The sequence below is a fragment of the Trachemys scripta genome, chromosome 14 (genome assembly GCF_013100865.1).
Source record: "Trachemys scripta elegans isolate TJP31775 chromosome 14, CAS_Tse_1.0, whole genome shotgun sequence".
In the NCBI taxonomy this organism is placed as follows: domain Eukaryota; kingdom Metazoa; phylum Chordata; order Testudines; family Emydidae; genus Trachemys; species Trachemys scripta.
In genome coordinates this window covers 6107274-6125198 of record NC_048311.1, presented here as the reverse complement: position 1 = coordinate 6125198, position 17925 = coordinate 6107274, and the positions used below count along the sequence as shown (strand labels likewise).

Sequence of the window (17925 nt, the reverse complement as noted above, 5' to 3'; positions counted from 1 at the left end):
TACAGAGAGCATAAACAGGTGGGAGTTGTCTTACCAACTCTGAGAGGCCAATTAAGTAAGAGAAAAAAAACTTTTGAAGTGATAATCAAGATAGCCCAGTACAGACAGTTTGATAAGAAGTGTGAGAATACTTACAAGGGGAGATAGATTCAATGTTTGTAATGGCTCAGCCATTCCCAGTCCTTATTCAATCCTGAGTTGATTGTGTCTAGTTTGCATATCAATTCCAGCTCAGCAGTCTCTCCTTGGAGTCTGTTTTTGAAGTTTTTCTGTTGTAAGATAGCCACCCTCAGGTCTGTCATTGAATGGCCAGACAGGTTAAAGTGTTCTCCCACTGGTTTTTGAGTATTATGATTCCTGATGTCAGATTTGTGTCCATTAATTCTTTTGCGTAGAGACTGTCCGGTTTGGCCAATGTACATGGCAGAGGGGCATTGCTGGCACATGATGGCATATATCACATTGGTAGATGTGCAGGTGAATGAGCCCCTGATGGTATAGCTGATGTGATTAGGCCCTATGATGATGTCACTTGAATAGATATGTGGACAGACTTGGCATCGGGCTTTGTTACAAGGATAGGTTCCTGGCATAGTGGTTTTGTTCAGTGATGTGTGGTTGCTGGTGAGTATTTGCTTTAGGTTGGGGGGTTGTCTGTAAGCGAGGACAGGTCTGTCTCCCAAGATCTGTGAGAGTAAAGGATCATCTTTCAGGATAGGTTGTAGATCTCTGATGATGCGCTGGAGTGGTTTTAGTTGGGGGCTGAAGGTGACAGCTAGTGGTGTTCTGTTATTTTCTTTGTTGGGCATGTCTTGTAGGAGGTGACTTCTGGGTACTCGTCTGGCTCTGTCAATCTGTTTTTTCACTTCAGCAGGTGGGTATTGTAGTTTTAAGAATGCTTGATACAGATCTTGTAGGTGCTTGTCTCTATCTGAGGGATTGGAGCAAATGCGGTTATATCTTAGAGCTTGGCTGTAGACAATGGATCGTGTGGTGTGTCCTGGATGAAGCTGGAGGCATGTAGGTAAGTGTAGCGGTCAGTAGGTTTCCGGTATAGGGTGGTATTTATGTGACCATCGCTTATTAGCACAGTAGTGTCCAGGAAATGGACTGCTTGTGTGGATTGATCTAGGCTGAGGTTGATGGTGGGATGGAAATTATTGAAATCATGGTGGAATTCCTCAAGGGCCTCTTTTCCGTGGGTCCAGATGATGAAGATGTCATCAATGTAGCGCAAGTAGAGTAGGGGCGTTAGGGGACGAGAGCTAAGGAAGCGTTGTTCTAAGTCAGCCATAAAAATGTTGGCATACTGTGGGGCCATGCGGGTACCCATTGCAGTGCCACTGACTTGAAGGTATATATTGTCCCCAAATGTGAAATAGTTGTGGGTGAGGACAAAGTCACAAAGTTCAGCCACCAGGTTAGCTGTAACATTATCGGGGATACTGTTCCTGATAGCTTGTAGTCCATCTTTGTGTGGAATATTGGTGTAGAGGGCTTCTACGTCCATAGTGGCCAGGATGGTGTTTTCTGGAAGATCACCGATGAATTGTAGTTTCCTCAGGAAGTCAGTGGTATCTCGAAGATAGCTGGGAGTGATGGTAGCGTAGGGTCTGAGGAGAGAGTCCACATAACCAGACAAGCCTGATGTTAGGGTGCCAATGCCTGAGATGATGGGGCGTCCAGGATTTCCAGGTTTGTAGCCTGAACTTTTGAACTGTTTTCCCTTCAAGGCCTTAAGGTAGTTGGAGCTGGTCCCAAGCCGGTTTTCACTGACCAGATAGCAAAAGCATGGGTCTGACCACCACCAATCAAGTGTTAACACTGCAAGGACCTTTGTCTGAATATGTATAAAGGATCTGTAAAATGTGTGTAAAACAAAGTTTTTGTACCAAGGTGCAAAGCTCTCCTTTCTTCTGCAGAATAAAGCTACTCTTCCTTATCCTTGTCTGGCTGTTGTTGGCTCTCAGCTAGGCGGACCCGATATTTCGGTAACAGTTTCTGGCACCCCAGATGGGACCCTCCTAGCTCGGACATTGGACTCCGGCCGGCTGCGGCGAGCTGGGAACGGCGCCAACGGAGTGTTTAACCCCTCTTTCTCTGCTTCACCGCGGCCCCTGGGGTTCGTGCTCTGATAAGGTGAGCCCTCATAGGATAAAAAAACACTATCTGACTCTGGTTCTGGTTCTGTTCTGGTTAACCGGTTAATGAATTTCTGTCTTGTACACTTGGGTGTTAGGTGTAGGGCGGAACTGAGCCTCTCGTTCATAATTCCTCAGGGTGGAAGCCATAACGTGCGATGAAGCTCTGAGGTCGAATCGAGATCCTTCTGTCCCGTCCCCTATAGCGGTCAGTGTAAGTAAAAATTCCTGTAATAAAATTCTGGATTAGACCATAATTCCCTCTGTTCTCTGTCTGAGTGTCAAAAGAAAAGATGGGTGTGTCTCAAGAAAAACCCTCTAAGGATAGCCCTTTGGATTATATGTTAAGTAAATGGCCTTTACCCGGTGTTCAGAAAGGAATGTCAAGAAAGCGCTTTATACAACTTTGTACCCAGGAATGGCCAGTACTGGGTACTGAATGACGTGAATACGGCTCCTTTGATATTCCGACCTATTTAACTCCCTTGCGCCTAACTTTGGAAAACCAGGCGACGGGGCAAATGGACTATTGGTTTTTGTGGGACGGTGAGGCTCATCGTCGCTTAAAGAAGGTACAAATTCAGGCGCCTCTATTCCCGAAAGCTTCTGCCCCTCACGAAGCCAATTGTTGGGAGGACACCCCCCCCCCCATATATTGTCCCAGACCACGACCACTCCCGGCGGCACCATTACCAGCTGCGGCGGACCCAGAGCCCAAAACAGCATTTGTACCGAGACAGATGCCGCCAACAAAAATTGAGGACACTACAAGTCAAGCCAGTGAATCAACTAGTGGGGCAACCAGCAGTGGGTATGCTACTACGTCCCTGTCTGTTCCCTTCCTTAGTCTGTCCCATACAAGAAAAGGGGCGCACTACAGGGAAGACGTGGTTAATATACAGGCACCCCTCCGGACTATCCCAGTTTCCACAATGGATGGGAATGTCATAGACCGTTATGTCCATGTCCCATTTACCACTGCAGACCTTATGAACTGGCAAACCACTACACCCCACCTTAGGGACGACCCGGACGTCGTTCATAGGCGATTCCGTGCTATTTTCCAGTCTCATAATCCTGATTGGCAAGACGTGGGCCAGTTTTTAAATTGCCTATTGCGTACGGAGGAGAAGGAGCGGGTCCTAAGGGGGGTCCGGGGGGCTGCAGAAGCCGCCAACGAGGGCCGCGACTTTATAACTCTCGCCAACCCGGCCCAATGGAACCCGAATGATTTAACCCACCAGGCAGATCTAAAGAGATTCCTAAACTATATTTTGACAGGTATAAAACAAGCAGGAGAAAAAACTCTAGATTAGTCAAAGGTCCATAATACGGTGCAAGGGTAAGAGGAGCACCCTTCCGATTTCTATGAGATGCTTTGTAAAGCATTTTGTACCTATACTAACATAGACCCCAAGGCCACGGACACACAGTCCATGGTCAGGCTTATTTTTATCTCTCAGTCAGCTCCAGACATTAAGAAGCGATTGCAGCAGCTCGAAGGCGCTGAGGGAAAATCCCTGGAAGAACTGGTAAGCATGGCCACCCGTGTATATCACACTAGAAAAAAGTTCAGGAAACCAAACAGGTGAGGATGCTAGCGGCCCTTATAAACGCTAAAAATGAGAAGCAAGAAGGGTGGCGGGGACACCCCAAGTGGCAACCAAAAACGGATCACGGGGGGGGCCCCGAGTCGCGCCAATGATATGTGTAACTACTGTAAGCAGCTTGGTCACTGAAAGAGAGTGTGTCCAAACCAACGTACCGGACGCCAGCCCCGTCGCCCAGACCAACCTCAGCAACAGATGGTTGTGGAGAGAACAGACGCTGTTAATAGTGAGGAATGACGGCGACCCAGGGGTCCTCTTGTTACCTATTCCAATGACTTTACCACCTATGTTTGTTCCTCCACAGACCCCCAGGTTCGCCTAACTTTGGGAGGAACCGCTTATTCTTGTCTTTTGGATTCAGGGGCTGCCCTTTCTACTCTTACTGCCAAGCCAAAAAGAGGAAGTCTCACAGATAAGAGCATTCCGGTAATGGGTATAGGTGGAAAGCCATTTGACTGTCCTGTATTACAGGAGGCTACTGTAGAAATCTCTGGGGTCTCCGCCTTCCATGCCTTTTTGCTAGCTCCTGACTCTCCAGTTAATTTCTTGGGCAGAGATCTGTTGTGTAAACTGCGTGCTCAGATTTTCTTTTCAAATAACAAAATCATCCTGCGGTTGCCTCAAAAGCAACTTCCTCAGCTATGTGCCGCATTAACCCAGGCTTCAGAGGACCCAATCCTGCCTACGGGCCTGATCCTACCCGAACGACTCAGGCAGGAGGTACAAGCCTCCCTATGGGGTACTTCAAAAGCAGACTTGGACACTCTCTGAACAGAACCAGTACACATAACTCTGAAGCCAGGCATTAAAATTCCTTGGATTCGTCAGTATCCCATCCCCCGAGAAGCTCTGCTTGGCCTCCAGAATCTTATCACAACATTCCTGTGGCTGGGAGTGCTAGTTCGCACCAAGTCTCCTTTCAACACCCCCATTCTGACAGTCAGAAAACCTGACACGGATTCAGATGGAAAACCGGTATACTGATTTGTCCAGGACTTGCGTGCAGTAAATAAAGTCGTCCAGGCTAGACACAACGTGGTACCTAACCCTCACACTATCCTGACTGCCATTCCAGCAGGTACTGCTTGCTATTCGGTAATAGACTTGTGTAATGCCTTTTTCAGTATTCCCTTAGATCGAGACAACTGGAATATTTTCACATTTACATGGACAGATCCAGAGACCGGGAAAGCAGAACAGCTGACCTGGACTCGACTACCGCAAAAATATGTTAAGTCACCAACCATTTTCTCCTCTATCCTGGCACGCGATTTAGCTGATATTACCCTAGCGGGAGGGTCTACGTATCTCTTGTATGTGGATGACGTTCTGGTTTGCTCTCCGGATCAGGTAACATGCGAAATGGACACTATTTACTTGCTAAACTGCTTGGCAGAGAAAGGACATAAAGTATCACCTTCTAAGCTGCAGTTTGCCAAAGACAAGGTAACCTATCTTGGTCATGTGCTCACCCCGGGGCATCAAGTGTTATCCAGTACCCGTATCCAGTCAATCCTTAATATTCCCCGACCAGAGACAAAACGTGAAATGCGGGGATTTCTAGGCCTTGCAAGTTTTTGCCATTCCTGGATTCCAGGCTTTGGGGAAATGGCAAAACCCCTTTTTGAGCAGATCACCCATAATGCTGAGGAACCCCTCCACTGGGACTCTGGGGCCGTTAAAGCCTTCCAGGGAATTAAAACAGCTTTGGCCTCAGCCCCAGCCCTTGGACTCCCTAATTATCGAAAACCCTTTGTTTTCTATGTACATGAGCGGCTAGGGGTGGCCTCTGGTGTCCTTACTCAGACTTTTGGGCCTAGAGAGCGACTTGTGGCCTATTATTCTCAAAAATTGGATGCTGTAGCACAAGACTTTCCTGGCTGCCTCCGAGCAGTGGTTGCTGCTGGTCTCCTGGTGCCCCAAGCAGAAAAGATTACCTTGGGCCATCCAATGACCCTACGGACTCCACACGCAGCCCAACAACTGTTAGTCCAAAAAAGAACTCAACATTTAACCTCTCAGAGACTAACGCGTTTGGAAGTTTCTTTGTTGTCTGGGACCAACTTAAAAATTAAGCAATGCCATATCTTGAACCCTGCCACCCTTTTACCTTTCCCGGACAACGATCATGAGCCCTCACATGATTGTCTTCAAGTAGTGCATCATCAAGAAAAACCCCGACCAGATCTTTCAGATGTGCCCATTCCGAATGCTGAACTGGAACTATACACAGATGGTTCTGCACGAGTCTTGGAGGGCTAACAGATATCCGAATTTGCAGTGACTACGCAGTTTAAGGTATTACAGTCTGCACCTCTGGGACCCTCCACCTCAGCCCAGGCAGCAAAATTAATAGCCTTCACCCGAGCATGTGAGTTGGCCGCAGGTCAGTCTGTAAACATTTATACTGACTCGAAATATGCCTTTGGTATCTGCCATGCCACAGGCCAAGTTTGGGCAAAATACGGGTTTATTACCTCCAGTGGCACTAAGGTAGCTCATGGGCCCTTGATCCTGGAATTATTGAAAGCCATACATTTGCCATCTGAAGTTGCCATCATCCATGTTCGGGCCCATCAAAAGGGAAACAATCCCACCATCCATGGGAACCAATTGGCTGATACAGCCTCAAAGACAGCCTCCCTTCAACCTTTTGTTGAATGGTGCTCATGTCCTCTCCCTCATCAACTCCAGTCCCTTTTGTTCCTGAACCATCAGAGGTTAGTCACTGGGAAAACATTGGGGCCACTAAGACACAAAAGCGGGAATGGCAACTACCTGATGGGAGAAGAGCCCTGCCCCGAGCTGCTCTGCGACCTGCCCTGCTTAAACTACATCAAAAAACACATGGTGAAGCAGAGGCCATGGCAGCTACTGTAAATAAACTTTGGTATGCACCTGGGGTATTCCAAGAAGCTAAACAAGTCCTTGCTACCTGTAATATTTGTGCAAAATTCAATCCAAGGGGGGAACCAAAATGCCCCCCCGGAGCAAGATTATGGGCATACATGCCCTTTGAACGGCTCCAAATAGACTATTCAGAGATGCCTAAGTGCCAAGGCTTCAAGTACCTTCTTGTAATCATGTGCCAAATAACTGGCTGGACCAAAGCATTCCCAACTAGACGAGCAACTGCCTTGGAAATGGGAAAAACCTTATTAAACCATGTCATTCCTAGGTTTAGCCCTCCTAGGTCTATTTACTCTGATCAAGGGACTCATTTCACTGCCCAGATTATTCAACACATTGCTAAGGTCCTAGGTATTACCTGGCTTCTACATACTCCTTGGAGACCACCGTCGTCTGGACAAGTAAAAAAAATGAACCAAACTTTAAAACTTAAACTCTCAAAACTGTGTGCACAGACTGGGTTAAAATGGCTTCAGGCCCTACCTCTGGCCCTTTTGGCAGTTCAAACTGCCCCTAGAGGCTGTCTCTGTCTCTCACCCTTTGAACTTTTATTTGGCAGGCCATACACCGGATTTGCTGATCCAGGACCTGTGTTCGACTTAGCTACATGGGGTGACGAGGAGCTAACCAGATATGTTGTTTCCCTCCAAACCATTCTCATGTCTCTCCACAGGTATGCAGCTCAATTTCAGTCCCTACCTGCTGATGTCCCTGCCCACCGGATCACTCCTGGGGATTGGGTCTATGTGAAAGAGTGGAAACACGAGCCTCTCCAACCCTGGTGGGCGGGCCCATTCCAAGTCCTTCTTACCTCCCACACTGCAATTCGAGTGAGGGAATGAGACACTTGGATTCACCACACCCGAGTCAAGCTAGCCCCTAGGCCTGGGCCAGAAGCAGACGACTCCAGACTTCGAGGGAGCTCCACCAGCTCTTCCCACCGCGATCCGGAAGAGCCTGAAGCAGACAATTCCTGGAAAGCCGAACCTCTCAAGGGACTAAAACTCTTGTTCCAACGAACTAAATTCTAAGGCTTCATAACCATGACTTCGTGGACAGTGGTGCTGTGGCTACTTCTTTCAAGTTAGCTCTTTATAAATGCTAACACTCACCCAGCGGCCGGATCCCTGCAACGACTAGCCACATTGGGACACTTGTCTGATTGCTGGCTGTGCCACCAAACCCGCTCTGAGGAAAAAAATAGGGCTGTGGGCTGCACCTGCAAACCTCTCTGAAGTACTCTCCTTACAAGTAATGCAAAAAACTGAATGGGCGTGGGTTGAAAAATACCAGTATAGTAACTATGGAAAGGTGTCTAAAGTTTGGCATTACTACTGGGCTGCTAAGGGGGTCCCTCTTTTTAATGTCTTAGGGATTGGGTATAAATTGCCCCTTTGCTTAGAAAATATGGAGGGAGTTGGAAGGGAAGTGGGTTATCTTCCCCTTGAGGCCTGCAAGCAAACCCTTCAGTTTAATGTCAAAACTAAAACCCTTTATCCTTTAAAAACTCCTAAAAATGCCCAAAGCTACTCCCCCTGCCGCCTGAGTACGGGTTTTACTACACAATCAACAGGCGTGTATTATCAAGGGCAGTGGCTTCCCTCATTCCTCCCATTAGGTCCCATAAATAAAACACATGCATACTATAAAACACATGCATACTATTTACTCTGGCCTTCTGTTGCCTCACCCGTCCCTTAAAAGGATGTCTGGATGCCCAAAATACATGGGGACACTTGCAAGTTTCACAGCCAAATTGTTTGCTGTTACATATTGTAAAGGCATCCTAAATAACACCCACGCCCTAGGGCACCTAAATGCATCCCACTGGAGGTGTCAGGATCGAATAATGAGTAACTCCAAGCACCGGGATGTAAGGGTGGCCTGGTGCCATCGGGTCGCGAGAAATACCCTTACCCTCTATTTGGAAAACCCCGGCTTGTATTTCATCTGTGGCCACAGTGCCTACAGAGTTCTCCCCCCAGGTTGGCGAGGTCGATGTGGGGTGGCCCGGGTACTACCGGATGTCCAAAGAAACCACACGTTAGATTCAAGTCAGATCCTCAACCTGGGGAGCTATTCTCACAAGCTCTTCACCCCCCCATAAAGCCTCAAGCTAAACGTGCCGAAAATCCGTTGGTAGTCAGGTAAACGGGTTTCATTCCTTTGTCCGTGCGTTTATTCCTGGGTTGAAAGTAGCAGAATTAGAGAGGGCGGTAGTAAATATTTCTGCAAAGCTTGAAAAGGCAGCTAATGCCTCCCTAGACGCTCTTCAAAAGTTACAGCAAAAAGTCAATGAAATAGCAGAATTAGCACTGCAAAATAAACATGTGTTAAATGCCATAAATGCTGAAGTAGGGGGGGCTTGTGCTCAGATTAAAAAAAAATGCTGTTTTTATATTAACTGCTTTGGCTTAATTAAGGAAAATTTGCAAGCTATTAAGAATGCTGCTGTTGTTTTCCATGCTGTATCTCTTGATCATACCTTTAGCTTTAAGGACCTCCTCCCAGACCTTGGGTCCTGGTTTACAGGACTTTTCCAAACAATTGTTAAGTGAATTATTTTCCTTCTTTTCTTTTTATGTGTTATTTGAGTATTGTTACAGTGTGCAAAATGTCTGTGTAAAGCTGTCACAAAAGGCTCTGCTACCCGAGGGAAGACCCAGTATCTGTCCCTCCAGGTTGATTGCAAATTGCGCAACGGGCCTGACAATTTAGAATTGTCAGGCCCGAAGGAAGGACTGTGATAATCAGTAGTGACCCCCCCCTTCTCTTTCTTAACAATCTAGCAGCCGTTATGGCTACCAACGGCCATTAGAGGTAGCAGGAGGGGTAGCAGGAGCCTCAGGTACACAGCTAGCCTGAACTTTTGAACCATCTTGAGGCAGAGGAGACCGGCTCCAAACCGGTTTTCACTGACCAAATAGCAGAAGTAAGGGGTCTGGCAACCACCAATCAAGTGTTAACACGGCAGAAGTCTTTATCTAAGTAGGGTTACCATACGTCCGGTTTTTCCCGGACATGTCCGGCATTTCGGCAATCAAACCCCCGTCCGGGGGGAATTGTCAAAAAGCCGAACATATCTGGGAAAATGCCGGCCAGGCACTTCCCCTCCCGCGGCTGCTCTGCTCCTCTCCTGACTCTTCGGCTCTGTTTAAGAGCCGAGCTGCCCGAGCGCTATGGGCTTCAGGCAGCCCCCTTGCCTCCGGACCCCAGCCGCCGGCCGGGCACTGCCCCTCCCGGGCTTCAGCGGCGCAGGGTCCGGAGGCATGGGGACTGCCCGAAGCCAGTAGTGCTCGGGCAGCTCAGCTCTTAAACAGAGCCGAAGAGTCAGGGGAGGAGCAGAGCCTCCGGCCGCGGCGGCTCTGCTCCTCCCCAACTCTTCGGCTCTGTTTACAAGCCGAGCACTACGGGCTTTGGGCAGCCCCCATGCCTCTGGACCCTGCGCTGCCGGAGCCCGGGAGGGGAAGTGCCCGGCCGGGGGCGCAGGGTCCAGAGGCATAGAGGCTGCCCGAAGCCCGAGCGCTACCGGTTTCACGGTTTGCCGGGCAGCCTCCAGACCCTGCACCCCCGGCTGGGCACTTCCCCTCCCGGGCTCCAGCTGCGCTGGGGAAGTGCCGGCCGGGGGCGCAGGGTCTGGGGGCTGCCCAGCAAACCGTGAAGCCGGTAGCGCTCGGGCAGCCCTTTTCGCGTGGCTGAGAGTGGGAGGGAGGAGGGGGCAGAGTTAGGGCGGGGAAGGGGCGGAGTTGGGGTGGGGCTGGGGCGGGGAAATGGGCGGGGCCAGGGCCCATGGAGGGTCCTCTTTTTTTATTTGTTAGATATGGTAACCCTATATCTAAGTGCGTATAAAAAAATCTGTACTAAGATGAAGAGCTCTCTTTTCTTTTCCCTCCTGCAAAATAAAGCAATCTCTTCCTTATCCCTGTCCGGCTGTTATTGGCTCTCAGCTAGGTGGACCCGATATTTCGATAACATAAGCACTGGAATAAATTGTCTAGGGAAGTTGTGGAATCTCCATCATTGGAGATTTTTAAGAGCAGGTTAGACGAATACCTGTCAGAAATGGTCTAGATAATACTTAGTCCTGCCATGAGTGCAAGGGACTGGACTAGATGATCTCTTGAGGTCCCTTCCAGTTCTATGATTCTAATTGGAATAGAATGTTAACAGAAATGAGAGCGAGTAAAACAGAGCTGATTCTATCCCACTGAATGGAGTTGTTTCCACTGGAGTCCCTCAGAATCCTGTTCTCTGCTCAATGTTATTCAATATCTTTATTAATACTCTGGGAAAAAACATGGAATCATTTGTGTTTGCTGATGACACAAAAGAATGGTGGAGTGGTGACAACTGGTCAGTTCTGTGGAGCAAACCAGATCACTTGGTAAACTGCGGGCAATCAAAAACATCTGATTTGATAGATACAGGCTATGGGAGACTGTCTTCCAGAAAACAGTGTCTGAAAATGACTTAGGTGCGTGGTGAAAAGCACCTGATCATGAGCTTCCAGGATAATGCTGTGGCTAACACTAACAGGGCTAATGTGATCCATCATGGATGTAGAAATAGGGGAATACTGAGTAGTAGTAGGGAGGTGGCGTTTGGTATTACCTCTCTAGATGGCAGTGGTGAGACCCATTCTTGGATACTGTGTCTAGTTCTGGTGCCTCTGGTATAAAAAAAGAAACTGAAAATTGGAAAGGGTTCAGTAAAGAATGTCTGGAAAACATGAGGGATAAATTCAGAATGGAATTAAGATGAACATTTTTAACAATGAATATAACTGGCCACTGGAACAAATTATGAAGGAATGTGGTGTATTCTCCATCACTTGATGTCTTTGTACCAGGATTGGAAATCTCTTTCTCAAAGATACATTGTATTTCAACAAGTGACAGATTTAGTGAAGGAGTTTCTAGGCGAAATTGTCTGATCTGCAATATGCAGGAGATTAGACTAGGTGATCATAGAGGTCCCTTCTGACCTTAAAATTCATGGGTGAAATCCTGACCCTACTGAAGTCAATGACAAGGCTTCCAATGACTTCAAAGAGGCCAGGGTTTCACCCTATGAATCCATGATCCACCTTGTGTCATGTCTGCAGCTCTAACTCTGTGTCTGGCATATGATATGATATAGGAGGCTCACAGGGATTTGGAGCATGTGCAATGTAGATGGAGAGTTAAGGGATAAGTCTTGAAGAAGTTTTCTGCACATATGCCCAAGGCAATTTTGTAGAGCTGGTTGGTAACCAGATGGAATTTCACAGGTGCACTGAAAATCATGTCTGTGTCCCGAATACTATCCAACCGAGCCTGTTTCCAAAATTCTCAGTCTCAGTCTCTTAACAATATCGGGATTCCTCTGCATCTGCCAGACATGTTAATCCCCTTTCAATCCTTAAACAACACAATTCTTGATGTGTTCGAATGAAGCAGGGAAAATTAAGCATCACAGATTTCAAAAATTAAGCCTCATGGATTCTCTGATGGGTGATCAGGTAGGAGCACTGAATGCTTTCCCCACACTTTCTCTTCCATGTGGATTTTCCTGATATATAACAACAATTTCTGGGAGGTGAATAATCTGCCAAATGTTTAACTGGGTGCAAGGGGATCCAGGTTACAGGATGAGATAAGCCATTCCTATTCAACAAACTAAACTTCAGAGTCAGAAGTTCACAGATTGCTCTTATAAACAAAAAGGAACTTCATGATTCTTGGATTCTACCAAATGTGTCTACAACAACCCAATGTCTCCTCCTGAAGAGGAAGTTAAAGTCAATCGTCATGATGAGCCTATGCTCTAGTGAAATCCGAAAGGCTCCATGACCATTGCCCAGCAGACCTTCTGGGGACAATTCCCTGAACAGAAATCCTGGTGCCACCTGCCCCACTCCTGAGCTAATCCCCTTTCTTGTTATTCAGGTAAATAAGGAGTCCCAGTGCCATAAAGAGTGGCACCAGCACAGAGCCCCCACCCCCCACCCTCCACCCCAACTCTGTAAGGATTTTGCTCCTGGAAGATTCAGTCCCTGTCCATTCAAGTATGATGTTGATGCTGGGTCCTAATGATGACATTTCCACAGCAACATTATTAATTAAATTCCCTGCAGATCATTCTAGCAGAAATATTCATGGCACATGCTTCTCCTTCCCTTCTGCATGCACAGGCTGATGACGTGGGCTGGGGGAGGGGACAGAGAAGAGCAGATTTTGTCAGTGTCATTGGAGTGGGGAACGAAGCCCCTAAAGCCCTTGCCAAAAAAATGTCAAATCGCTGCTGACATTGCCCATAAAGGGAGGAGACCCCCTCACCCAGTACCAACCCTTTCCATTGATCCTTAGGGCCAAGCCCCCAAACTGCTTCCCCTGGGGACATGCTTCCTGGCCCCACAGATCTCACTGCCAGGACATTTCTCCAGAGACTCAGCATGACTTTTCTCTTTGCAAATTTCACCCCCTCCCACTGCCTCCCCCTGCCCAAGTTATTGGTGTTGAAAGCACACCCAGAAATAACAGAGCTGGAAGCAGGCAGGGCACCTCTAGTGATCCCTCTAGGCTCACACCACAGGCAGCCTCCATTTATTGGGATTTTCCATACACTTCATAAACACCTGTCCCATCCCATCCCCATCCCTTCTCACATCATGCTCTATTACATTAACCAGCATTCAGTTCTCAAGTCCACCCATTTCCCCCAGCCTTTCCTGCCTGTTGTTTCATTCCCTGAACCCGAGGTTTCTCTGCTGGAGCCCACCCTCCCCAGGCAGCTGCTGTACTCCCTGCAAATTCTCTCTGCACTGTCTTTCCTGAGTCAGTAGGCAACCCCCGGCCAGTGCTTCTATATTGCGATGCCAACTTTTCCCATCCAATGCTAACAATTTCCCAAATCTGGTGAAAAATTCCCAGATAAAATTTTTTACAGTGTTTCTATATGCTGGGAAATTTCCCAAAATCTGGGAATTTGTCAGTAAAATGTTTCAATTTGGGAAATTGGGACTTTTCATTCAAAACATTTTACTGACAAATTCCCAGATTTTGGGAAATTTCCCAGCATATAGAAGCATTACCCCCAGCACCTTTTAACTAGAGCAACTCCCCCATCACAGCATCTTCACTACAGCAGCCTTCCTCACTCTGCAATTTCCTGAGTGCCTCCTGCTGCTCTTTGTAGGGAAACTGCTAATCTAACCCAGGTGTGCCTCATTAGTCATCAGCAATCCATACAGCCCTTAATAGGTGAACTGCCCTGTTACAAGAACCCCCAGTTCATGGACATATCAGATCCCAGCCATGGCCTCTGATGGCTCCAATTAGGGTCACAGAATATCAGGAGGTCATCTAGTCCAACCCCCTGCTCAAAGCAGGACCAATTCCCAACTAAATCATCCCAGCCAGGGCTTTGTCAAACCTGACCTTAAAAACCTCTAAGGAAGGAGATTCCACCACCTCCCTAGGTAACCCATTCCAGTGCTCAGAAGTGTCCAGCCTCCTTACAAGGCCGCCTGCCCTCAGCCAGTCATTTCTCTGTCCAGAACCCTGTGAGACTCCACAGGTCTGGAGCCCCTATGGGGCCTTGACTGTCAACCCTACTCTACTAGCTGCCCTCTAACAGGGGAATCTAATGATCATGGCTGCATCCTCATTAGCCTCCCCCTTCCTTGTGTGCAGCAGGCAGGGACAGGAATCTGAGACTCCTGCAGAACCAGAGGAGGATGGACCTGGGGCTGTCTCAGGGTGTCCCCAAAATAAATGGGCCCTGGGCTGATGGGCACCTGGCCACAGGTCCTGCCCCAAACCCTGGCTGGCAGCAGGGACAGGTTTCTCTGGGGCTCTGTCTCTGGTCCATTTGCTCTGGAGGTTTCTATCTGTTCAGGAAAAAGAGAAGGATTCTGACCTGACCTGGATCCTCCCCACCCCACTTGCCCCACTTTTCCTGTTTCTGTCCGGGGGGAGGATCATTAGCTGTCACCACCAGAAGGTTCTGGTTATTGCTAGGGGAGAGGAAGGAGGCAGCTCTCTTTGCTCACCATCTCCCAGGTTGAGCTTCCTGTGTGCTGCTGCTCCCCAGCGGGGTCCATGTGGGGAGATCCCTTCACTAATGCCCCTCTGTGCCCAACCTTCAAAAAATCTCACTATGAGACTAAACAACCCCTAAATAATTAATTTTAGGAACATTTAATATTTCAAAAACGGAGAACAATAAAAGACAAATACAAATTTTTGATTGAAAATATAAAAAATAAAGAAAACAAAAAATTTCAGTCATCCCTCTTCCCTGTTTTTGACTAGCCAGTGATGGTACCTGAGCCCTTTAACCCAGTCAGAAGCTATGCCCTTTTCCCAAAGGCTGGGGAGAGGGAACCCTGAAGTTGGGCAGTCCACCAGGGTAGCTTCAGGGAGACAGAGCTCCATACCCAAAGCTCCAGTCAGAGGGGCACTGCCAACTACTGACACAAGGTACCTTTATATTGCCAGTCAGGACCTCAGGGATCATGCCAGGCCAGTGTCAAGAGAGAAGAGACCCTTGTCAGGACAGGCCTGCCTGCCCCTGCCCTCTTCGGAAGTCCCCACTCCTGCCAGGAGCAAGGAATGAGTGGAGCTGAGGACCATCCCACAGCCATTTAATTGGAGTAGATTCCACAATCTCGTTTGAACGTAGAGACCGAGCATTTCCAGAGGGAATCTTTCCCCTATCTCTTGCATCGTCACTGGGACCACCAGCTGACAAGCTCTTTCACACTGTAAACAGAGCTTCTTGCCTCTGAGCACTCAGTGTTACGCAGTAGGAGTTAATCGTTGTGCTGAGAGGGGTGCATTCAACGGACACCGCTGGCATTGGGTGTGTACGGGTATGTGGGTGTATTCAGCAGGCACAGCTTGCATTGGGTTTGTGCAGGTATGTGGGTGCAATCAGCGGGAACAGCTGGCAATGGGTGTGTACAGATATGTGGGTACAATCAGTGGGCACAGCTGGTGTTTTGTTTATGTGATATGTGGGCGAAGGGCTGGTGGTGTTTGTCTAATATCTAATGAGGTGCCTGTTGTCGTTGAAGCTTTTCCCACAGTCACAACACTTGTAGGGTTTCTATTCTGTGAGGATCCTCTGGTGCTGAACGTGGTTTGAGCTCTGAGTGAAACTTTTCCCGCAGTCAGGGCTTATAAAAGGCATTTCTCCATGCACACTAAGGGCTGAGCTCTCATTGAAGCTTTTCCTGCAATCACACTTATAGGGTTTCTTCCCCGTGTGCAGTCACTGATGGGTGATCAGACTGGATCTCCAAAGGAAGCTTTTCCTGCATTCACCACATGTGTTTGATCTCTTTCCAGTGGGGTGTCTTGGCTGGGCAATTTCTTTGGGTTTCTTGGCTGTCCTGTGAGTGGACTTATTCCCTCTCTTCCTTAGAGGGTGTCCATTCTCCATAACTGGCTCACTCTGATGGTCACAGGCTTTTTCCTGCTCAGGACTCTTGGAAACGCTCCCTTCGGATCTTCCTGAGCCCTTCCCTTGTGGTGCCGCTTGCTCCAGACCTGCCTGCAGAGGATTCTCTTCCCCGTTTTCCCTCACCATCCCGTAACCTGCTGGGATAGAGGATCCAGACAGGAGTCACTCCTTGTGCTGGTGGGCATGGGAACCTGAGAGAGGGGATGGGGAATAGGGCCGGCTCCAGGCACCAGCGGAGCAAGCACGTGCCTGGGGCGGCACATGCTAAGGGGTGGCATTCCATCCATTCTTGGGGCAGCAGAGTCCGGGCAGGGTTTTTTTTTTTTTTTGCGCTTCGGCAGTTCGGGTGGCAGCAGTCCGAGTGACTTTTTTTTTTTTTTTGCTTGGGGCGGCAAAAATGGTAGAGCCGGCCCTGGGTGCTAGATTCCCTTTCTGAATATTAGCTAAATCTGGAAAGGAAAAGTCAATTTCTGCTTCCATGGCTCAGAAGTAGAAATCCTCCTAGGTGCCTGGTACTGTATCTAAAACTGCCCAGGTCCTCTAGTAGAGCCTCCCCTCCCTTACTTTTCATTTTAAATTCTAGTGGGATCCACGTACCTCCCTTGCTAGGTTTCAGATAGAGAGGTGCACTGTCCATTTAGTCCACTCAATTCTTTCTTTGGGGGCTGCAAGGTGAGGTCTCACACACCAGTATCCCTAATCCAGACTGGGGATGTCTTCTGAAGGGGATAGATGGGCCAAAGACTTCTACTCCTTGGGCATACTTGTTCCCTGTTTTAGGGTTACCTACCATACGTCCATATTTTCACGGACATATCCGGCTTTTTGGGTTTTAAATAGACGTCCGAGAGGAATTTGTAAAACTCTCAAAAGATCCGGGATTTCCCTCCCAACGCATAGCGCAGTGCAGCTGACAGGGTGGCCCGGCCGGATTGAGCCGCTCGCATCGGGGACACCAGCAGCCAGAGCCCCACCCCTGCTCCCCCACCTCTCCTCCCCTGCAGCCTCAGCATGCCACACCAGCAGCACTCTGGGGGGGACGGGGCTGGGCACTCAGGGGGAGCGCAGCAGCGTGTCTGGCTCTGCATGGAACCAGACACGCTGGTCTGAGTGGCATGGCAAAGGGGTCAGGGGGCAGTCAAGGGACAGGGAGCGGGGGGTTGGATGGGTCAGGTGTTCAGGGGGGGCTGTCAGGGGCCAGGGGTGTGGAGAGGGGTCGGGGCAATCAAGGGACGGAGGGGTTAGATGGGTCAGGGGTTCTGGGGGGGCCAATCAGGGGACAGGCAGTGGTTGGATAGGCGTGGGAGTCCTGGGAGTCTGTCAGGGGGCGGAGGTGTGGATAGGGGTCGGGGCAGTCAGGGGACAGGTGGGGACCTAGGGGGGCAGTAGGGTGTGGGGGTCTCAGGAGGGGGCAGTCGGGGACAAGGAGAAGGGAGACTTAGATAGGGGGTGGGGTCCCGGGGGGCAGTTAGGGGCAGGGGTCCCTGGAGGGGGCGATCAGGGGACAAGGAGCAGCGGGGGTTGGATGGGTTGGGGGTTCTGTGGAGGGCAGTTGGGGGGCAGGAAGTGGGAGGCAGTGGATAGGGGGTGGGGCTATTTCCCCCTTCCCCGTGAAGTGGTATCCCTATCGTTCACAGTGCCACCCCGTTCTAGCAGTGAGCTCTCCATTCACGGCAAGCCTCCGCATGAGGTCTCAGCTACCTACCTACCTCCCCCTCCCTTTCCTGTTGATAGCGGCCAAGGGAATGCTGGGAAATGTAGTTATTTCCCTGCTCCAGGGCTGGCTCTATAGGCAGGGAGATAACCAAAGAACTACA

The 17925-nt window shown here is 49.1% G+C and overlaps 2 protein-coding genes across 2 annotated transcripts in view; both read left to right on the top strand.

Annotated features, from left to right (window-relative positions):
* LOC117887172 (zinc finger protein 501-like) overlaps nucleotides 1-17925 on the top strand; it is a 1015593-nt gene that overhangs the window by 468695 nt on the left and 528973 nt on the right. The window lies entirely within an intron of this gene.
* LOC117887595 lies at nucleotides 1854-7503 on the top strand. The gene is made up of 2 exons (XM_034790239.1): nucleotides 1854-2139; nucleotides 2280-7503. Exon 2 carries the CDS (start codon nucleotides 6412-6414, stop codon nucleotides 7501-7503), a length of 1092 nt encoding a protein of 363 aa, XP_034646130.1. The 5' UTR covers nucleotides 1854-2139; nucleotides 2280-6411.

Excerpts from the sequence above, each read along its gene's own strand:
- LOC117887595 (XM_034790239.1), top strand. The coding sequence starts at position 6,412 with ATGGTGCTCATGTCCTCTCCCTCATCAACTCCAGTCCCTTTTGTTCCT.